Source organism: Myiozetetes cayanensis, unplaced genomic scaffold (assembly GCF_022539395.1).
Source record: "Myiozetetes cayanensis isolate MyiCay16 unplaced genomic scaffold, myiCay2020 scf727, whole genome shotgun sequence".
Classification (NCBI taxonomy): Eukaryota; Metazoa; Chordata; class Aves; order Passeriformes; family Tyrannidae; genus Myiozetetes; species Myiozetetes cayanensis.
In genome coordinates this window covers 1-22,706 of record NW_026087995.1, presented here as the reverse complement: position 1 = coordinate 22,706, position 22,706 = coordinate 1, and the positions used below count along the sequence as shown (strand labels likewise).

Below are 22,706 nucleotides of genomic sequence, written 5' to 3'. Positions count from 1 at the left end.
GGGGTTGTGGGGGCCAGGTTGCTTTGGGGGCTTTGGGGGTCTGGAGGGATTGAGGAGAGGGAGGAGGGGGCTTGGGGTCTAGGAGGGGTTTGGGGGTTTTTTGGGGGTTTCATGGGGTCTGGGGGTTTGAGGGGTCTGGGGGTTTTCTGGGGGTCTGGGGGATTCGTGGAGGTTCTGGGGGGTTTGTGAGGGTCTGGGGGATTCTGTGGGGTTCTGGGGGTTTGTGAGGGTCTGGGGGATCTGTGGGGGTCTGGGGGCCTCGTGGGGGTCTGAGGGTTTTGGGGGTTCGTGGGGTCTGGGGGCTCGTGGGGTCTGAGGGGTTTGGGGGGTCTGGGGGTTCCTGGGGTCTGGGGGCTCTGGGGGTTCTGGGGGTTTGTGAGGGTCTGGGGGCCTGTGGGGTTTGGGGGTCTGGGGGGTTCGTGGGGTCTGGGGGTTCGTGGGGGTCTGAGGGGGCTTGTAGGGACCGAGGAGAACTGGAAGGAGGGGGGAATGAGGAGGGGGCTTGAGGGGTCTGCAGGGGGACGGTGGGGGTTTATGGGGTCTGGAGGGATGGGGGAGTGGGAGGGGGCCTGGGGGTCTAGAGGACTGGGAGGGTTCGGGGGTTTGTAGGGCCTGGGGAGGGTCTGGAGGAAATTGGGGAGTGGAGAGGGGGCCTGGGGTTTAGAGGGGTTTGGGGGGGCTGGGAGCCAGGGTTGCTTTGGGGGGCTTGGGGGTCTGAGGGATTGGGGAGAGTGAGGAGGGGGCTTGGGGTCTGGAGGGGCTTGGGGGCTTATTGGGGGGGTTCCTGGGGTCTGGGGGTTCCTGGGGTCTGGGGGTTCATGGGGTCTGGGGGTTTGGGGGCCTGGGGGTCTCGTGGGGTCTGGGGGATCTGTGAGGGTCTGGGGGCTCATGGGGTCTGGGGGCTGTGGGGGTCGGGGGCCTGCATGGGGTCTGGGGGTTCGTGGGGGTCTGGGGGCTCATGGGGGTCTGGGGGTCTGTGGGGGTCGGGGGATTCGTGGGGGTCTGGGGGCCTCATGGGGTCTGGGGGTGCTTTGGGGTCTGGGGGGTTCGTGGGGTCTGGGGGCTCATGGGGGTCTGGGGGTGTTTTGTGGGGTCTGGGGTTCATGGGGGTCTGGGGGCCTCATGGGGGTCTGGGGGTGTTTTGGGGGTCTGGGGGTGGTTTTGGGGTCTGGGGGGTTCCTGGGGTCTGGGGGATTTGGGGGATTATGGGGGGCTCTGGGGCCTTGGGGGCTTATGGGGGTCGGGGGGTTCGTGGGGTCTGGGGAGTTTGGGGGTCTGGGGGTCGGGGGGGTCTGGGGGTTTTGGGGGTCTGGGGTGCTCTGGGCAGTGGGGAGGGGGCTCTGTAGGTTTTTGGGGGTCTGTAGACTTAGCTGGACTCTTGCCCCCAGGCCATGTCGGGTCGGAGGGGCCTGGGGGTCTGGGGTGTCTGGGGGTGCTCTGGGGAGTGGGGAGGGGGCTCTGTAGGTTTTGGGGGGGGTCTATGACACGTTGTGACCCCCCCAGGCCATGTCGGGGTCGGAGGGCCGAGCCCTGAGGACCAGTTTGGCCTCCCAGTTCTTCAGCCAGGAGGAGAGTGGGAGCGATGGGAGGAGCACCTCGGAGAGGGTGAGGGCATTGGGGGTCCTGGGGTCATTTGGGGGTCCCTGGGGGTCATTTGGGGTCCCTGGGAGCAGTTTGGGGGTCCCTGTGCTCAGTTTGGGGGTCCCTGGGGTCAGTTTGGGGGTCCCTGGGCTGGGGGTGACCCCAATTTCCCCTCCCAGGTGTTGGATCTGCTGAACCAGGGGGATTGGGGGTCCCTGGGGAGGAGTTTGGGGTCCCTGGGCCAGTTTGGTGGGGTCCCTGGGGAGGAGTTTGGGGTCCCTGGGGTCAGTTTGGGGTCCCTGGAGGTCTCTGGCTGGGTGACCCCAAATCCCCTCCCCAGGTGGTGGATCTGCTGAACCAGGGGGGTTGGGGGGTCCCTGGGAGCAGTTTGGGGGTCCCTGGGAGCAGTTTGGGGGTCCCTGGGGATGAGGGGGGTCAGTTTGGGGGTCCCTGGGGTCAGTTTGGGAGTCCCTAGGGATGAGGGGGTTCAGTTTGGGGTCCCTGGGGTCAGTTTGGGGGTCCCTGGGGAGGAGTTTGGGGGTCCCTGGGGAGGAGTTTGGGGGTCCCTGGGATCAGTTTGGGGGTCCCTGGAATCAGTTTGGGGGTCCCTGGGGTCAGTTTGGGGGTCCCTGGGGGGGTCTCTGGGCTGGGGGTGACCCCAAATCCCCCTCCCCAGGTGGTGGATCTGCTGAACCAGGCGGGTTGGGGGTCCATGGGGAGGAGTTTGGGGTCCCTGGGGATGAGGGGGTCCTGGGGTCAGTTTGGGGTCCCTGGGGTCAGTTTGGGGTCCCTGGGGATGAGGGGGTCTAGGTCAGTTGGGTCCTGGGGTCAGTTTGGGGTCCCTGGGGTCTTGGCTGGGTGACCCCAAATCCCTCCCAGGTGGTGGATCTGCTGAACCAGGCGGGTTGGGGGTCCTGGGGGAGTTTAGGGTCCCTGGGGATGAGGGGGGTCAGCTTGGGGTCTCTGGGCTGGGGTGACTCCAAATCTCTCCCAGGTTGTGGATTTGCTGAACCAGGCAGCTCTGATCGGCACCGAGGGCAAAATCAACATCCTGAGACAGGTGGGGTGGGGAAATTGGGATTTGGGGGAGAAATTGGGATTTTGGGGGTAAATGGGGATTTGGGGGAAATTGGGATTTGAGGGGGAAATTGGGGATTTGAGAGGGAAAATTGGGATTTTGGGGGTAAAATGGGGAGTTTAGGGGGTAAATGGGGATTGGGGAGAAAATTGAGATTTGAGGGGGAAGTTGGGATTTGAGAGGGCATTGGAGGGGAAATTAGGTTTGGGGGAAATGTGGGTTTGGGGATGTAAATGGGGATTGGGGGAAATATGGGGATTTGGGGGAAATGGGATGTAATAGGTGATTTGTGGGGTAAATGGGGATTTGGGAGAGAAATGGGGATTTGGGGGAAATTGGGATTTGGGAGGGTAAATGTAGATTTGAGGGGGTAAAATTGGGATTTGAGGAGGGATTGGGGGAAATTGGGATTTGGGGAGAAAATGGGGCTTTTGGGGGAAAATGGGGGCCTGGGGTTGGATTGAGGGGAGAAAATTGGGATTTCAGGGGAAATGGGATTTGAGGGGTGTTGGGGGAAATTGGGATTGAGGGGGATGGAGGGGTTTGGGGGATAAAAGAGGGATTTGAGAGGGAAATGTGGGATTTGAGGGAAAAGGGGGATTTGGGGGAATGTGGGGTTTGGTGGGAGAAAGGGGATTTGAGGGGAAAATTGAGATTTGGGGGAAATAGGGGATTTGGTAGGGAAATGTGGGGATTTGGGGTTGAAATTGGGATTTGGGAGGGAAATACGGGATTTGAGGGGGTAAAATTTGGATTTGGGGGTAAAATTGGGATTTGAGGAGGGTTGGGGGAAATCAGGATTTGGGGGAAATGGGGATTTGGGGGAAAATGGATTTGAGAGGGCGTTGAGGGGAAATTGGGGTTGGGGGAAATAGGGGTTGGAAGGGGCTTGGGGGAAAATTGGGACTTGGGGAAATGTGGGATTTGGAGAGGGATTGAGAAAAGAAAATTAGAATTGGTGGGGATTGGGGCATTTCGGTAGGAAAAATGTGGATTTGGTGGGAAATGTAGGATTTGAGGAGAAATGTGGGGTTTGAGGGAGAAAAAGGGAATTTGGGGGAGGAAATGTGAGATTTGGAGGGGATTGAGGGGAAAATTGGGATTTTAGGGGGGAAATTGGGATTTTGGGGGAGGAAAGGGGGATTTGGGGGGAAAATTGGGATTTTGGGGGATTTGGGGCCCAGGTGGGACTGGGGGCGCTTTTTGGGGTGTCCCCAGCGTGACCCCCCTTCCAGGTGCAGGAGCTGATCATCAACAAGGACCCCACCCTGCTGGACAACTTCCTGGATGTGAGCGGGGATGGGGGGATCCCAGGGATGGATCCCATGGGATTGGGATGGATCCCAACGGATTGGGATGGGTTGGGATGGATCCAGAGGGGTTGGGGTGGATCCAGAGTTTATGGGGTGGATCCAGAGTTTATGGGATGGATCCAGAGGCATTGGGAGGGATTGGGATGGATCCAGAGGGATTGGGATGGATCCCCAGGGATTGGGATGGATCCCGAGGGACTGGGATGGGTTGGGATGGATCCCCAGGGATTGGGATGGATCCAGAGGGACTGGGATGGGTTGGGATGGATCCCCAGGGATTGGAATGGATCCTGAGGGGTTGGGATGGATCCTGAGGGGTTGGGATGGATCCAGAGGGGTTGGGATGGATCCCAAGTTTATGGGAGGGATCCAGAGGGGTTGGGATGGATCCCATGGGATTGAGATGGGTCCCATGGGATTGGGATGGATCCAGAGGGGTTGGGATGGATCCCAAGTTTATGGGAGGGATCCAGAGGGGTTGGGATGGATCCCCAGGGATTGGGATGGATCCAGAGGGGTTGGGATGGATCCAGAGGGAGTGGGATGGATCCAGAGGGACTGGAATGGATCCCTAAGGATTGGGATGGATCCTGAGTTTATGGGATGGATCCAGGGGGATTGGGAGGGATTGGGATGGATCCAGAGGGTTGGGATGGATCCCCAGGAATTGGGATGGATCCAGAGGAGTTGGGGGGGATTCAGATGGATTGGGATGGATCCAGAGGGATTGGGATGGATCCAGAGTTTATGGGATGGATCCTGAGGGATTGGGGTGGATCCAGAGGGGCTGGGATGGATCCAGGGGGATTGAGATGGATCCAGAGGGGCTGGGATGGATCCCGAGATATTTTTGATGGATCCAGGGTTTTTTTGGGTAGATCCTGAGGCTCTGGGAGGGCTCCAGGGGATTTTTGATGGATCCAGAGAGATTTCTGATGGATCCAGGTGGTTTTTGGGTGGATCCAGAGGGGGTTTTGATGGATCCAGAGGGATTTGGGCTGGATCCAGAGGAGTTTTTGATGGATCCAGGTGGATTCCGAGGCTCTGGGAGGGTTCCAGGAGGATTTTTGATGGATCCAGGTGGTTTTTTGGGTGGATCCAGAGGGATTTTGGGTGGTTCCCGAGGTTCTGGGAGGGCTCCAGGAGGATTTTTGATGGATCCAGGGGGATTTTGGGTGGATCCAGAGGGGTTTTTGATGGATCCAGAGAGATTTTGGGTGGATCCCGGGGCTCTGGGAGGGCTCCAGGAGGATTTTTGATGGATCCAGAGGGATTTTTGGTGGATCCAGAGGGGTTTTTGATGGATCCAGGTGGATTTTTGATGGATCCAGGTGGATTTTTGATGGATCCAGGTGTTTTTTGGGTGGATCCAGGGGGTTTTTGATGGATCCAGAGGGATTTTGGGTGGCTCCCGGGGCTCTGGGAGGGCTCCAGGAGGACTTTTGATGGATCCAGAGGGATTTTGGGTGGATCTAGAGGGGTTTTTGATGGATCCAGAAGGATTTTGGGTGGCTCCCGGGGCTCTGGGAGGGTTCCAGAAGGATTTTTGGTGGATCCAGAGGGGTTTTCGATGGATCCAGGTGGATCCTGAGGCTCTGGGAGGGCTCCAGGAGGATTTTTGATGGATCCAGATGAATTTTGGGTGGATCCCGGGGCTCTGGGAGGGCTCCAGGAGGATTTTTGATGCATCCAGAGGGGTTTGGGGTGGATCCAGGGGGGTTTTGGGTGGATCTCAATGGGTTTTGGGTGGATCCCGAGACTCTGGGAGAGCTCCAGGTGGATTTCTGACGGATCCAGATGAATTTTGGGTGGCTCCCGAGCTTCTGGGAGGGCTCCAGGATGATTTTTGATGGATCCAGGATGATTTTTGATGGATCCAGGGTGTTTTTGATGGATCCAGGGGGTTTTTGATGGATCCAGAGGGATTTTTGGTGGATCCAGAGGGTTTTTGATGGATCCAGGTGTTTTTTTGGGTGGATCCAGGGGGTTTTTGATGGATGCAGAGGGATTTGGGGTGGATCCAGAGGGGTCTTTGATGGATCCAGGAGGATTTTTGATGGATCCAGAGGGGTTTTTGATGGATCCCATGGATTTTGGGTGGATCCTGGGGCTCTGGGAGGGCTCCAGGTGGATTTTTGATGGATCCAGAGGGATTTTTGATGGATCCAGAGGGATTTTTGATGGATCAGGATTTTGGGTGGCTTCCGGGGCTCTGGGAGGGCTCCAGGAGAATCTTTGATGGATCCAGAGGGGTTTTTGATGCATCCAGAGGGATTTTGGGTGGATCCAGGTGGTTTTTGGGTGGATCCAGAGGGATTTTGGGTGGCTCCCGAGGCTCTGGGAGTGCTCCAGGGGGATTTTTGATGGATCCAGGGGATTTTTGATGGATCCAGGGGGATTTTTGATGGATCCAGGTGGATTTTTGATGGATCCAGAGGGCTTTTTGATGGATCCAGATGAATTCTGGGTGGATCCCAATGAATTTTGGGTGGCTCCCGAGTCTCTGGGGGGGCTCCAGGGGATTTTGGGTGGATCCAGGTGATTTTTGATGGATCCAGAGGGGTTTTTGATGGATCCAGAGGATTTTTGATGGATCCAGATGAATTTTGGGTGGCTCCCGAGTCTCTGGGGGGGCTCCAGGAGGATTTTTGATGGATCCAGAGGGGTTTTTGATGGATCCAGGAGGATTTTTGATGGATCCAGATGAATTTTGGGTGGATCCAGGAGGATTTTTGATGGATCCAGATGAATTTTGGGTGGATCCAGATGAATTTTGGGTGGCTCCCAGGTCTCTGGGGGGTCTCCCCGCCGTGCCTGACCCCCCCTGTCCCCTCCCCCCAGGAAATCATCGCCTTCCAGGCCGACAAATCCATCGAGGTGCGGAAATTCGTGGTGGGCTTCATCGAGGAGGCCTGGTGGGTGCTGGGGGGGAGGGGCACCCAATTTGGGGGGGGGTCTGAACCATTATGGGGGGGTCTACAAACATTTGGGGGGGAGAGGCACCCATTTTGGGGGGTCTGAAAGCATCTTGGGGGGCTCAACACCCAATTTTGGGTGGGTCTGCAACAATTTGGGGGGGGCTGAACCATTTTGGGGGCTCAGCACCCGTTTTTGGGGGCGTCTGAACCCATTTTGGGGAGCTCAGCACCCATTTTGGGGGGCTCAGTGCCCATTTTTGGGGGGCTCTGCACCCATTTTGGGGGGGCTCAGCACCCAATTTGGGGGGGTCTGCAACAATTTGGGGGCTCAGCACCCATTTTGGGGGAGTCTGAACCATTTTGAGGGGTCTCAACCATTTTGGGGGGTCTGCACCCATTTTGGGGGACTCAGCACCCATTTGGGGAGGCTCAGTGTCACCCTGGGGGGTGCTCAGCACCCATTTGGGGGGGCTCGGTGTCACCCAGCCCCCTCCCAATGTTCCCCCATCCCAGATTTTGGGACCCTCCTGGGATCTGGGGTTTTGGGGGTGAGGTGTGATTTGGGGAGGGTCTGTGCTGGGGGTTTTGGGGGGTTTTGGGGGTGGTGCCTAATTTGGGGAGGGGTCTGAGCCCGTTTGTGCCCCCTCAGCCATCGGGACACGGAGCTGCTGCTCCAACTCATCCCCAACCTCAACTGGGGATTTTGGGGTGTGATCCATAATTTGGGGAGGGGTCTGTGCTGGGGGCTTTGGGGGGGTTTGGGGGCTGGGGGTGTAATTTGGGGAGGGTCTGAGCCCATTTGTGCCCCCAGCCATCGGGACATGGAGCTGCTGCTCCAACTCATCCCCAACCTCAACATGGGGATTTTGGGGTGTGGATCCATAATTTGGGGAGGGGTCTGTGCTGGGGGTTTTGGGGGTGTTTTGGGGGCTGGGGTTTAATTTGGGGAGGAGTCTGAGCCCCCTGAGCCCGTTTGTGCCCCCCCAGCCATGGGGACATGGAGCTGCTGCTCCAACTGATCCCCAACCTCAGCAGGGGGGTTTTGGGGTGTGATCCATAATTTGGGGAGGGGTCTGTGCTGGGGGTTTTGGGGGGTTTGAGGGTGGTGGGTTTAATTTGGGGAGGGGTCTGAGCCCGTTTTGCCCCCCAGCAAGCGGGACATGGAGCTGCTGCAAGTGTCCCCAAGCTGATCGGGGCCCAGATCCTCAGCAGCAGGGGATTTTGGGGTGTGATCCATAATTTGGGGGAGGGGTCTGTGCTGGTGGGTTTGGGGGAGTTTTGGGGTGTGGTTCCTAGTTTGGGAGGGACTCTGCCCTTTCCCGTTACGGGGCTGGGGGTGACTAACTTACTCGGGGTAGTGGGGGTGTAATCTGGGGCTCGCCTGACCCCATTTGTGCCCCCCAGCAAGCGGGACATGGAGCTGCTGCTCCAACTCATCCCCAACCTCAGCAGGGGGTTTGGGGGTGGGGGTGTAATTTGGGGGAGGGTCTGTGCTGGGGGGTTTTGGGGTTTTAGGATGTTTTGGGGGTGGGGTCCCTAATTTGGGGAGGGGTCTGAGCCTGGCCCATGTCTGCCTCAGCCATCGGGACAGGGCTGCTGCTCCAGCTCATCCCCAACCTCAGCAGGGGGTTTGGGGGTGGTCCATAATTTGGGGAGGGGTCTGTGCTGGGGGTTTTGGGGGGTTTTGGGGGGCTGGGGGTGTAATTTGGGGAGGTCTGACTCCTGAGCCCGTTTGTGCCCCCCAGCAAGCGGGACATGGAGCTGCTGCTCAAGCTCATCCCCAACCTCAGCAGGGGGTTTTGGGGGCTTAGGGGGTGGGGTATAATTTGGGGAGGGTCTGTGCTGGGGGTTTTAGGGGGTTTTGGGGCTGGGGATTTAATTTGGGGAGGGTCTGAGCCCTAAGCCATTTTGCCCCAGCAAGCGGGACATGGAGCTGCTGCTCCAGCTCATCCCCAACCTCAACAGGGGGTTTTGGGGGTAGGGGTGACTTGGGGAGGGTCTGTGCTGGGGGGTTTGGGGGTGGGGGGTTTAATTTGGGAGGGGTCTGAGCCCCCTGAGCCCGTTGTGCCCCCAGCAAGCAGGACATGGAGTTGCTGCTCAAGCTGATCCCCAGCCTCAACAGGGGGTTTTGGGGTGTGGGGGTGTAATTTGGGGAGGGTCTGTGCTGGGGTTTTGGGGGTTTGGGAGGCTGGGGGATTTAATTTGGGGAGGGTCTGAGCCCGTTTGTGCCCCCAGCCATCGGGACATGGAGCTGCTGCTCCAACTCATCCCCAACCTCAGCAGGGGGTTTGGGGGTGTGGGGTGTAATTTGGGGAGGGTCTGTGCTGGGAGGTTTTGGGGGGTTTGGGGGTGTGGGGTTGTAATTTGGGGAGGGTCTGTGCTGGGAGGTTTGGGGGGTTTTGGGGGGTGGGGTGTAATTGGGGGAGGGTCTGTGCTGGGAGGTTTTGGAGGGTTTGGGGCTGGGGGTGTAATTTGGGAGGGTCTGGGCCCGTTGTCCCCAGCAAGTGGGACATGGAGCTGCTGCTCCACTCATCCCAACCTCAACAGGGGTTTATGTGCGATTTGGGGAGGTCTGTGCTGGGGTTTGGGGGCTGGGGGTTTAATTTGGGGAGGTCTGACCCCTGAGCCCATTGTGCCCCCAGCCATCGGGACACGGAGCTGCTGCTCAAGCTCATCCCCAACCTCAGCAGGGGGTTTGGGGTGTTTATGTGTGATTTGGGGAGGGGTCTGTGCTGGTGGGTTTGGGGGTGTTTGGGGGCTGGGAGTTTAATTTGGGGAGGGGTCTGAGCCCGTTTGTCCCCCAGCCATCGGGACACAGAGCTGCTGCTCAAACTCATCCCCAACCTCAACAGGGGGGTTTTGGGGTGTGATCCATAATTTGGGGAGGGGTCTGTGCTGGGGGGTTTTGGGGGTGTTTTGGGGTGTGGTCCCTAATTTGGGGAGGGGTCTGAGCCCGTTTGTGCCCCCCAGCAAGCGGGACATGGAGCTGCTGCTCAAACTCATCCCCAACCTCAGCAGGGGTTTCGGAGGTTTAGGGGTGGGGGTGTAATTTGGGGAGGGGTCTGAGCTCCAGGATGTGGGGGTGGGTGATCCATTAATTTGGGGAGGGTCTGAGCCCGTTTGTGCCCCAGCAAGCGGGACATGGAGCTGCTGCTCAAGCTGATCCCCAACCTCAACAGGGGGGTTTTGGGGTGTGATCCATAATTTGGGGAGGGGTCTGTGCTGGGGGTTTGGGGTGGTTTTGGGGGCTGGGGGTTTAATTTGGGGAGGGGTCTGAGCCCGTTTTTCCCCCCCAGCAAGCGGGACATGGAGCTGCTGCTCAAACTCATCCCCAACCTCAACAGGGGGGTTTTGGGGGGTGGGGATTTAATTTGGGGAGGGGTCTGAGCCCCCAGGGGGTGGGGGTGTAATTTTAGGGGGTGGTCCATGATTTGGGGAGGGGTCTGAGCCCATTTTTGCCCCCCCAGCAAGCGGGACATGGAGCTGCTGCTCAAACTCATCGCCAACCTGAACATGCTGCTCAAGGACGAGAACGTCAACGTGGTCAAAAGAGCCATCCTGACCATGACCCAGCTCTACAAGGTGGCCCTGCAGGTGGGGATTAATTAATTAATTAATTAGGAGCAGTAATTAATTGATTATTGATTGATTAGGGGTGATAATTAATGAATTATTAATTGATGAGGGACAGAGAGGCGGTTCATTAACACCCCCCATCCTGACCATGACCCAGCTCTACAAGGTGGCCCTCCAGGTGGGCATTAATTAATTAATTAGGGAGTAATTAGTGAATTATTAATTGATTGGGGCAGTAATTAATGAATTATTGATTAATATGGGGCAGAGAGGCGGTTCATTAACACCCCCCCCATCCTGACCATGACCCAGCTCTACAAGGTGGCCCTGCAGGTGGGAATTAATTACTTAACTCATTAGGGTGGTAATTAATTGATTATTGATTGATTAGGGGTGATAATTAATGAATTATTAATTATGAGGGGCAGAGAGGCGGTTCATTAATTGCACATTAACCCTGATTTGGGTGTTTAATTGCACATTTACCCTAATTTGGGTGTTTTTCATCCCTTCAGTGGATGGTGAAGTCGAAGGTGATCTCGGAGCTGCAGGAGGATTCAAATATCCCAATAATTGCACATTTACCCTAATTTGGGTGTTTAATTGCACATTTACCCTAATTTGGGTGTTTAATTGCACATTTACCCTAATTTGGGTGATTAATTGCACATTAACCCTGATTTGGGTGGTGTTTTTTGCGTTTCCAGTGGATGGTGAAGTCGAAGGTGATCTCGGAGCTGCAGGAGGATTCAAATATCCCAATAATTGCACATTTACCCTAATTTGGGTGTTTAATTGCACATTAACCCTGATTTGGGTGTTTTTCACCCCTTTAGTGGATGGTGAAGTCGAAGGTGATCTCGGAGCTGCAGGAGGATTCAAATATCCCAATAACTGCACATTAACCCTAATTTGGGTGGTGTTTTTTGCATTTCCAGTGGATGGTGAAGTCGAAGGTGATCTGGGAGCTGCAGGAGGATTCAAACACTCTGATAACTGCACAGTAACCCTGATTTGGCTGTTTAATTGCACATTAACCCTGATTTGGGTGGTGCTTTTTGCATTTCCAGCGGATGGTGAAGTCGAAGGTGATCTGGGAGCTGCAGGAGGATTCAAATATCCCAATAATTGCACATTAACCCTGATTTGGGTGGTGTTTTCACCCCTTTAGTGGATGGTGAAGTCGAAGGTGATCTGGGAGCTGCAGGAGGATTCAAACACCCTGATAACTGCACATTAACCCTGATTTGGGTGGTGTTTTTTGGGTTTGCAGTGGATGGTGAAGTCGAAGGTGATCTCGGAGCTGCAGGAGGATAAAACCACCCTGATAACTGCACATTAACCCTGATTTGGGCGTTTTTCATCCCTTTAGTGGATGGTGAAGTCGAAGGTGATCTCGGAGCTGCAGGAGGCCTGCTGGGAGATGGTCTCAGCCATGGCCAGTGACATCATCCTGCTGCTGGACTCGGACAACGACGGCGTCCGCACCCACGCCATCAAGTTCGTGGAGGGGCTGATCATCACCCTGTCCCCCAGGGTGGCCGAGTCCGACGTCCCCAAACGGCACGAGAACGACATCAGCCTGGACAGGATCCCCAGGGACCACCCTGTCATCAAATACAGTGAGGGGGGACAGGGGGGACACCCCCGGGGTGACAGCAGTGACATCAGCCTGGACAGGATCCCCAGGGACCACCCTGTCATCAAATACAGTGAGAGGGGGACAGGGGGGACAGTCCTGGGGGTGACAGCAGTGACATCAGCCTGGACAGGATCCCCAGGGACCACCCTGTCATCAAATACAGTGAGGGGGGACAGGGGGGTGACAGCAGTGACATCAGCCTGGACAGGATCCCCAGGGACCACCCTGTCATCAAATACAGTGAGGGGGGCACAGTGGGGACACCCCTGGGGTGGACAGCAGTGACATCAGCCTGGACAGGATCCCCAGGGACCACCCTGTCATCAAATACAGTGAGGGGGGACAGGGGGGTGACAGCAGTGACATCAGCCTGGACAGGATCCCCAGGGACCACCCTGTCATCAAATACAGTGAGAGGGGACAATGGGGACACCCCCGGGGTGACAGCAGTGACATCAGCCTGGACAGGATCCCCAGGGACCACCCTGTCATCAAATACAGTGAGAGGGGACAGGGGGACAGGGGGTGACAGCAGTGACATCAGCCTGGACAGGATCCCCAGGGACCACCCTGTCATCAAATACAGTGAGGGGGGACACTGGGGACAATGGGGGTGACAGCAGTGACATCAGCCTGGACAGGATCCCCAGGGACAGTGGGGACACCCCCGGGGTGACAGCAGTGACATCAGCCTGGACAGGACCCCCAGGGACAGTGGGGACAGCCCTGGGGGGACAGCAGTGACATCAGCCTGGACAGGATCCCCAGGGACCACCCTGTCATCAAATACAGTGAGGGGGGACAGGGGGGGACAGGGGGGTGACAGCAGTGACATCAGCCTGGACAGGATCCCCAGGGACCACCCTGTCATCAAATACAGTGAGGGGGGACAATGGGGACAGGGGGACACCCCCGGGGTGACAGCAGTGACATCAGCCTGGACAGGATCCCCAGGGACCACCCTGTCATCAAATACAGTGAGGGGGGACAATGGGGGGGGGACAGTCCTGGGGTGACAGCAGTGACATCAGCCTGGACAGGATCCCCAGGGACCACCCTGTCATCAAATACAGTGAGGGGGGACACTGGGGGGGACACCCCTGGGGGGACAGCAGTGACATCAACCTCGAGAAGACCCCCTTGACCCTTTCTGTGACCCCCCTGTGTCCCCATTGAACTCTTGTGTTCCCTGTGTCCCCTGTGACCCCCTGTGTCCCCAGGTGTGCTGTGGGAGGAGGGCAGTGTCTGTGACCCCCCTGTCACCCCCTGTGACCCCCCTGTGTCCCCAACTGTGCTGTGGGAGGAGGGCAGTGTCTGTCACACCCCTGTGACCCCTGTGACCCCCCTGTCACCCCCTGTGTCCCCAGGTGTGCTGTGGGAGGAGGGCAGTGTCTGTGACCCCCTGTGTCCCCACTGACCCCCCTGGTGTCCCCTGTGTCCCCAGGTGTGCTGTGGGAGGAGGGCAGGGCGGCGCTGGAGCAGCTGCTCAAGTTCATGGTGCACCCACCCAGCCATCTCCTCCATCCACAGCCCCCTGTGACCCCATTGACCCCTGTGTCCCCACTGACCCCCCTGGTGTCCCCTGTGTCCCCAGGTGTGCTGTGGGAGGAGGGCAGGGCTGGAGCAGCTGCTCAAGTTCATGGTGCACCCACCCGGCCATCTCCTCCATCCACAGCCCCCTGTGACCCCATTGACCTCCCTGTGACCCCCCTGTGACCCCCCAGTGTCCCCTGTGTCCCCAGGTGTGCTGTGGGAGGAGGGCAGGGCAGCGCTGGAGCAGCTGCTCAAGTTCATGGTGCACCCGGCCATCTCCTCCATCCACAGCCCCCTGTGACCCCCCTGTGACCCCATTGACCCCCCTGTCACCCCCTTGTGTCCCCAGGTGTGCTGTGGGAGGAGGGCAGGGCGGCGCTGGAGCAGCTGCTCAAGTTCATGGTGCACCCGGCCATCTCCTCCATCAACCTGACGGCCGCGCTCGGCTCGCTCGCCACCATCGCCCGCCAGCGGCCCATGTTCATGGCTGAGGTCATCCAGGCCTATGAGACACTCCATGGTAATGTCCCCAGTGTCACCAGTGTCACCAGTGTCACCAGTGTGACCCCTGAGTGTCCCCCCCCATCCCCTGGGTGTCCCCTGTCCCTGTGTCCCCCTGGCCACCATCGCCCGCCATTGACCCATGGTCATGGCCGAGGTCATCCAGGCCTACGAGACCTGCATGGTAATGCCACCACTGTCACCAGAGTCACCTCTGAGTGTCCCCTCCCATCCCCTGGGTGTCCCCTGTCCCCCTGGCCACCATCACCCACCATTGGCCCATGTTCATGGCTGAGGTCATCCAGGCCTACGAGACACTCCATGGTAATGCCACCAGTGTCACCAGTGTCACCAGTGTCACCCCTCGCCATCCCCTGGGTGTCCCCTGTCCCCCTGGCCACCATCGCCCGCCAGCGGCCCATGTTCATGGCTGAGGTCATCCAGGCCTACGAGACACTCCATGGTAAGGTCACCTCTGTCCCCAGTGTCACCAGTGTCACCAGAGCCATCCCCAGCCATCCCCTCCCACCCCAGTGTCCCCCCATCCCTCTGGCCACCATCGCCCGCCATTGGCCCATGTTCATGGCTGAGGTCATCCAGGCCTATGAGACACTCCATGGTAATGTCCCCACTGTCACCAGTGTCACCAGTGCCACCAGTGTCACCAGAGTCACCCCTGGCCATCCCTGGGTGTCCCCTGTCCCTGTGTCCCCATGTCCCACCATCACCCACCATTGGCCCATGTTCATGGCTGAGGTCATCCAGGCCTACGAGACCCTCCATGGTGATGTCCCCACTGTCACCAGTGTCACCAGAGCCACCCCTGAGTGTCCCCTCCCATCCCCAGTGTCCCACCATCACCCACCATTGGCCCATGTTCATGGCTGAGGTCATCCAGGCCTACGAGACACTCCATGGTAATGTCCCCAGTGTCACCAGTGTCACCAGGGCCATCCCCAGCCATCCCTGGGTGTCCCCTCCCATCCCCTGGGTCCCCCCTGTCCCCCCATCCCCTGGCCACCATCACCCACCATTGGCCCATGTTCATGGCTGAGGTCATCCAGGCCTACGAGACCCTGCATGGTAAGGTCACCTCTGTCACCAGTGTCACCAGTGTCACCAGTGTCACCAGAGCCATCCCTGAGTGTCCCCTGTGCCCCCATCCCCGTGTCCCACCATCGCCCGCCATTGGCCCATGTTCATGGCTGAGGTCATCCAGGCCTATGAGACCCTGCATGGTAATGTCACCAGTGTCACCAGTGTCACCAGAACTACCCCTGGGTGTCCCCTCCCATCCCCTGGGTGTCCCCTGTCCCCCCATCCCCCTGGCCACCATCGCCCACCATTGGCCCATGTTCATGGCTGAGGTCACCCAGGCCTACGAGACACTCCATGGTAATGTCCCCAGTGTCCCCAGTGTCCCCAGTGTCCCCAGTGTCACCACTGTCACCACTGTCACCAGAACCATCCCCCCCCACCCCAGTGTCCCCCCTGTCCCCCATCCCCTGGCCACCATCGCCCGCCATTGGCCCATGTTCATGGCTGAGGTCATCCAGGCCTAGGAGACCCTCCATGGTAATGCCACCAGTGTCACCAGTGTCACCAGTGTCACCAGGGCCATCCCCAGCCATGCCCACCCACCCCAGTGTCCCCCATCCCCTGGCCACCATCGCCCGCCATTGGCCCATGTTCATGGCTGAGGTCATCCAGGCCTAGGAGACACTCCATGGTAATGTCACCAGTGTCACCAGTGTCACCAGTGTCACCAGAGCCATCCCTGGGTGTCCCCTGTCCCCCCATCCCCAGTGTCCCACCATCGCCCGCCATTGGCCCATGTTCATGGCTGAGGTCATCCAGGCCTATGAGACACTCCATGGTAATGTCACCAGTGTCACCAGTGTCACCAGTGTCACCAGTGTCACCAGTGTCACCAGAGCCACCCCTGAGTGTCCCCTCCCATCCCCAGTGTCCCCCATCCCCGTGTCCCACCATCACCCACCATTGGCCCATGTTCATGGCTGAGGTCATCTAGGCCTATGAGACACTCCATGGTAATGCCACCACTGTCACCAGAGTCACCAGTGTCACCAGTGTCACCAGAGTCACCCCTGGGTGTCCCCTCCCATCCCCAGTGTCCCCTCATCCCCCTGGCCACCATCGCCCGCCAGTGGCCCATGTTCATGGCTGAGGTCATCCAGGCCTATGAGACACTCCATGGTAAGGTCACCTCTGTCACCAGTGTCACCAGTGTCACCAGAGCTATCCCTCCCATCCCCTGGGTGTCCCCTGTCCCCCCATCCCCCTGGCCACCATCACCCACCATTGGCCCATGTTCATGGCTGAGGTCATCCAGGCCTACGAGACCTGCATGGTAATGTCCCCAGTGTCACCAGTGTCACCAGTGTCACCACAGTCACCCCTGGGTGTCCTCTCCCATCCCCTGGGTGTCCCCTGTCCCCCTGACCACCATCGCCCATCACCGGCCCATGTTCATGGCTGAGGTCATCCAGGCCTACGAGACCCTCCATGGTGATGTCCCCACTGTCACCAGTGTCACCACTGTCACCAGAGCCACCCCTGAGTGTCCCCCCCTATCCCCTGGGTGTCCCCTGTCCCCCCATCCCCCTGGCCACCATCACCCGACAGCGGCCCGTGGTCACGGCTGAGGTCATCCAGGCCTATGAGACACTCCATGGTAATGTCCCCAGTGTCCCCAGTGTCCCCACTGTCACCAGTGTCACCAGTGCCACCAGTGTCACCAGGGCCACCATCCCTGGGTGTCCCCTGATCCCTGGGCACCCCCTATCCCACATCCTGGACATTCCATATTCCACCTGCTTGGGTGTCCCATATCCCACATCCCCAAGTGTCCCATGTCCCCATGTCCCTGGACATCCCATATCCCCCATCCCTGAGTGTCCCATATCCCATATCCCACATCCCAAACCCCCCACATCCCATATCCCTCATCCCAAATCCCCCATATCCCACATCCCCAAGTGTCCCATATCCCCATGGCCCTGGACATCCCATATCCCCCATCCCTGAGTGTCCCACATCCCATGTCCCACATCCCAAACCCCCCACATCCCATATCCCCATCCTGGTGTCCCATCCCATATCCACATCCCATCCATATCCCATCCCAAACCCCCATATCCCTTATCCCTCATCCCAAATCCCCCATATCCCACATCCCCAAGTGTCCCATATCCCCATGGCCCTGGACATCCCATATCCCCCATCCCTGAGTGTCCCACATCCCATATCCCACATCCCATCCCATATCCCACATCCCAAACCCCCCATATCCCATATCCCTCATCCCAAATCCCCCATATCCCACATCCCCAAGTGTCCCATATCCCCATGGCCCTGGACATCCCATATCCCCCATCCCTGAGTGTCCCACATCCCATGTCCCACATCCCAAACCCCCCACATCCCATATCCCCCATCCCAAACCCCCCACATCCCATATCCCCCATCCCTGAATGTCCCACATCCCATATCCCCCATCCCTGAATGTCCCACATCCCATATCCCACATCCCATCCCATATCCCACATCCCAAACCCCCCATATCCCACATCCCCAAGTGTCCCATGTCCCCATGTCCCTGGACATCCAATATCCCCCATCCTAGTGTCTCCACATCCCATGTCCACATCCCAAATCCCCCTATATCTCATATCCCTCATCCCAAACCCCCCACATCCCATATCCCCCATCCCTGAATGTCCCACATCCCATATCCCACATCCCATCCCATATCCCACATCCCAAACCCCCCATATCCCACATCCCCAAGTGTCCCATGTCCCCATGTCCCTGGACATCCAATATCCCCCATCCCTGAGTGTCCCACATCCCATATCCCTCATCCCAAATCCCCCATATCCCATATCCCTCATCCCAAATCCCCCATATCCCATATCCCTCATCCCAAACCCCCCATATCCCACATCCCACATCCCTGAGTGTCCCAAATCCCATCTCCCCCACAGCCAACCTGCCCCCCACGCTGGCCAAGTCCCAGGTGAGCAGCGTGAGGAAGAACCTGAAGCTGCACCTGCTGAGCGTGCTCCCCCACCTCGTATCCCCCACATCCCACATCCCAAACCCCCTAAATCCCACATCCCACATCCCTGAGTGTCCCAAATCCCATCCCACATCCCAAATCCAATCTCCCATCTCCCCCACAGCCAACCTGCCCCCCACGCTGGCCAAGTCGCAGGTGAGCAGCGTGAGGAAGAACCTGAAGCTGCACCTGCTCAGCGTGCTCCCCCCTATCCCAAATCCCAAATCCCACATCCCAAACCCCCCAAATCCCATCCCACATCCCAAATCCCATCTCCCATCTCCCCCACAGCCAACCTACCCCCCACGCTGGCCAAGTCCCAGGTGAGCAGCGTGAGGAAGAACCTGAAGCTGCACCTGCTGAGCGTGCTCCCCTACCCCATATCCCCCACATCCCAAACCCCCCATATCCCACATCCCACATCCCTGAGTGTCCCAAATCCCATCTCCCATCTCCCCCACAGCCAACCTGCCCCCCACGCTGGCCAAGTCCCAGGTGAGCAGCGTGAGGAAGAACCTGAAGCTGCACCTGCTGAGCGTGCTCCGCCACCTCATATCCCCCAAACCCCCCAAATCCCACATCCCTGAGTGTCCCAAATCCCATCCCACATCCCAAATCCCATCTCCCCCACAGCCAACCTGCCCCCCACGCTGGCCAAGTCCCAGGTGAGCAGCGTGAGGAAGAACCTGAAGCTGCACCTGCTGAGCGTGCTCCCCCATATCCCAAATCCCACATCCCTCACATCCCAAACCCCCAAATCCCATCCCAAATCCCTGATCTCCCATCTCCCCCACAGCCAACCTGCCCCCCACGCTGGCCAAGTCGCAGGTGAGCAGCGTGAGGAAGAACCTGAAGCTGCAGCCTGGGTGTCCCACATCCCAAACCCCCCATATCCCACATCCCTCATCCCTGAGTGTCCCAAATCCCATCCCAAATCCCATCTCCCCCACAGCCAACCTGCCCCCCACACTGGCCAAGTCCCAGGTGAGCAGCGTGAGGAAGAACCTGAAGCTGCACCTGCTGAGCGTGCTCCGCCACCCCTGCTCGGGGGATTTCCAGCCCCAGATCACCACCCTGCTGGTGGACCTGGGCACCCCCCAGGCCGACATCGCCCGCTGCACCCCCTGCCCCCGCGACGCCCGCAAGAGGCCCCGCGACGAGCCCGACCCCACCCTCAAGAAGATGAAGATCGGTGAGAACCCCGGAGGGAGGGGGGGTTGGGGACCTCAAAATCTACCCAGGGTCATTCAGGGTCATCCAGGGTCATCCAGGGTGACCTTGTAACCCCCCCCCGACCCCACCCTCAAGAAGATGAAGATCGGTGAGAACCCCGCAGGGAGGGGGGCTTGGGGACCTCAAAATCCACCCAGGGTCATCCCAGGGTCACCCAGAGTCATCCAGGGTCACCCAGGGTGACCTTGTAACTCCCCCCCGACCCCACCCTCAAGAAGATGAAGATTGGTGAGAACCCCGGAGGGAGGGGGGGTTGGGGACCTCAAAATCCTCCCAGGGTCATCCAGAGTCCTCACAGGGTCATCCAGAGTCCTCCCAGGGTCATCCCAGGGTCATCCAGGATCATCCCAGGGTCACCCAGAGTAATCCCAGTGCTACCCAGTGCCACCCAGGGTCACCCAGTGCTACCCAGGGTCATCCCAGGGCCACTGAGAGTCATCCCAGGGTCACCAAGAGCCACCCAGGGTCCTCCCAGTGCCACCCAGAGTCATCCCAGGGTCATCCAGGACAACCCAGGGTCATCGAGGACAACCCAGAGTCATCGCAGGGTCATCCAGGATCATCCCAGGGTCACCCAGAGTCACCCAGTGCCACCCAGGGTCCTCCCAGGGTCATCCCAGGGCCACCCAGAGTCATCCCAGGGTCATCCAGGATCATCCCAGGGTCACCCAGAGTCACCCAGTGCCACCCAGGGTCCTTCCAGGGTCATCCAGTGCCACCCAGGGTCACCCAGAGTCGTCCCAGGGTCACCCAGAGTCCTCCCAGGGTCATCCAGGGTCACCCAGGGTCACCCAGAGTCCTCCCCGGGCCACCCAGAGTCCTCACAGGGTGATCCAGGATCATCCCAGGGCCACCCAGGGTCATCCAGGACAACCCAGAGTCCTCCCAGGGTCATCCAGGATCATCCCAGGATCACCCAGAGTAATCCCAGTGCCACCCAGAGTCCTCCCAGGGTCATCGAGGACAACCCAGAGCCATCCCAGGGTCATCCAGGACAACCCGGAGTCATCCCAGGGTCATCCAGGGTCATTCAGGGTCATCCAGGGTCATCCAGGGTCACCCAGAGTGACCTTGTAACTCCCCCCCGACCCCACCCTCAAGAAGATGAAGATCGGTGAGAACCCCGGAGGGAGGGGGGGTTGGGGACCTCAAAATCCACCCAGGGTCATCCTAGGGTCACCCAGAGTCCTCCCAGGGCCACCCAGAGTTCTCCCAGGGTCATCCAGGACAACCCAGAGTCCTCCCAGGGTCATTCAGGGTCATCCAGGGTCATCCAGGGTCACCCAGAGTGACCTTGTAACCCCCCCCCCGACCCCATCCTCAAGAAGATGAAGATCGGTGAGAACCCCGGAGGGAGGGGGCGTTGGGGACCTCAAAATCCTCCCAGGGTCATCCTAGGGTCATCCAGGACAACCCAGAGTCATCCCAGGGTCATTCAGGGTCACCCAGGGTCACCCAGGGTGACCTTGTAACTCCCCCCTGACCCCACCCTCAAGAAGATGAAGATCGGTGAGAACCCCGGAGGGAGGGGGGGTTGGGGACCTCAAAATCCCCCCAGGGTCATCCAGGATCATCCCAGGGTCATCCAGGACAACCCAGAGTCCTCCCAGGGTCATCCAGGGTCACCCAGGGTCATCCAGGATCATCCCAGGGCCACCCAGAGTAATCCCAGTGCCACCCAGAGTCCTCCCAGTGCCACCCAGACTCCTCCCAGGACCACCCGGAGTCATCCCAGGGTCATCCAGGATCATCCCAGGATCACCCAGAGTAATCCCAGTGCCACCCAGGGTCACCCAGTGCCACTCAGAGTCCTCCCAGGGTCATCCAGGATCATCCCAGGGCCACCAAGGGTCATCCCAGAGTCACCCAGAGTCCTCCCAGTGCTACCCAGGGTCATCCAGGATCATCCCAGGGTCACCCAGTGCCACCCAGAGTCTTCCCAGGGTCATCCAGAGTCATCCCAGGGTCATCCAGGATCATCTCAGGATCACCCAGAGTAATCCCAGTGCCACCCAGAGTCCTCCCAGGGTCATCCCAGTGCCACCCAGAGTCCTCCCAGGGTCATCCCAGGGCCACCCAGTGTCACCCAGGGTCACCCAGTGCCACCCAGGGTCATCCCAGGGCCACTGAGAGTCATTCCAGTGCTACCCAGGGTCACCCAGAGTCCTCCCAGGGCCACCAAGATCCACCCAGGGTCATCCCAGGGCCACTGAGAGTCATCCCAGTGCTACCCAGGGTCACCCAGAGTCCTCCCAGGGCCACCAAGATACACCCAGGGTCCTCCCAGGGCCACCCAGGATCATCCAGTGTCATCCCAGGGTCACCCAGGGTGACCTTGTAACCCCCCCCCCCGACCCCACCCTCAAGAAGATGAAGATCGGTGAGAACCCCGGAGGAGGGGGGTTGGGGACCTCAAAATCCTCCCAGGGTCATCCCAGGGTCATCCAGAGTCATCCCAGGGTCATCCAGGGTCACCCAGGGTGACCTTGTAACCCCCCCCCGACCCCACCCTCAAGAAGATGAAGATCGGTGAGAACCCCGGAGGGAGGGGGGGTTGGGGACCTCAAAATCCTCCCAGGGTCATCCAGAGTCCTCCCAGGGTCATCCCAGAGCCACCCAGTGCCACCCAGAGTCCTCCCAGTGCCACCCAGAGTCCTCCCAGTGCCACCCAGAGTCCTCCCAGGACCACCCGGAGTCATCCCAGGGTCATCCAGGATCATCCCAGGATCACCCAGAGTAATCCCAGTGCCACCCAGGGTCACCCAGTGCTACCCAGGGTCATCCCAGGGCCACTGAGAGTCATCCCAGGGTCATCCAGGATCATCCCAGGGTCACCCAGTGCTACCCAGGCTCATCCCAGTGCCACCCAGAGTCCTCCCAGGGCCACCCAAAGTCATCCCAGGGTCATCCAGGATCATCCCAGTGCCACCCAGAGTCCTCCCAGGGCCACCCAGAGTCCTCCCAGGGTCATCCAGGACAACCCAGAGTCATCCCAGGGCCACCCAGTGCTACCCAGGGTCATCCCAGGGTCACTGAGAGTCATCCCAGGGTCACCCAGAGTCCTCACAGGGTCATCCCAGGGCCACCCAGAGTTATCCAGGATAACCCGGAGTCATCCCAGGGTCATCCAGGATCATCCCAGGGTCATTCAGGACACCCCAGAGTCCTCCCAGTGCCACCCAGACTCCTCCCAGTCCTCTCTGGGGTCCTCCCATTGCCCCCCTGGGTGACATTCATTAACCCCCGGTCC

General features: G+C 59.0%; 1 protein-coding gene across 1 annotated transcript; it reads left to right on the top strand.

The window, feature by feature from the left end:
* The first annotated feature begins 1,506 nt into the window (after window positions 1–1,506).
* On the top strand, window positions 1,507–19,507 carry LOC126652256 (symplekin-like). The gene is made up of 9 exons (XM_050338934.1): window positions 1,507–1,605; window positions 2,576–2,641; window positions 3,895–3,948; window positions 6,814–6,887; window positions 10,358–10,484; window positions 11,839–12,088; window positions 13,991–14,161; window positions 18,348–18,412; window positions 19,241–19,507. Exons 1-9 carry the CDS (start codon window positions 1,507–1,509, stop codon window positions 19,505–19,507), a joined length of 1,173 nt encoding a protein of 390 aa, XP_050194891.1.
* Window positions 19,508–22,706: the final 3,199 nt, after the last annotated feature.

What these genes read in the sequence shown, in the direction of transcription:
- LOC126652256 (XM_050338934.1), top strand. Translation starts at nt 1,507, where the DNA reads ATGTCGGGGTCGGAGGGCCGAGCCCTGAGGACCAGTTTGGCCTCCCAG. An exon ending in TGCTGGACAACTTCCTGGAT is followed by an intron (nt 3,949 to 6,813) that starts GTGAGCGGGGAT and finishes CCCTCCCCCCAG; the next exon opens with GAAATCATCGCCTTCCAGGC. An exon ending in CCACCCTGTCATCAAATACA is followed by an intron (nt 12,089 to 13,990) that starts GTGAGGGGGGAC and finishes TTGTGTCCCCAG; the next exon opens with GTGTGCTGTGGGAGGAGGGC.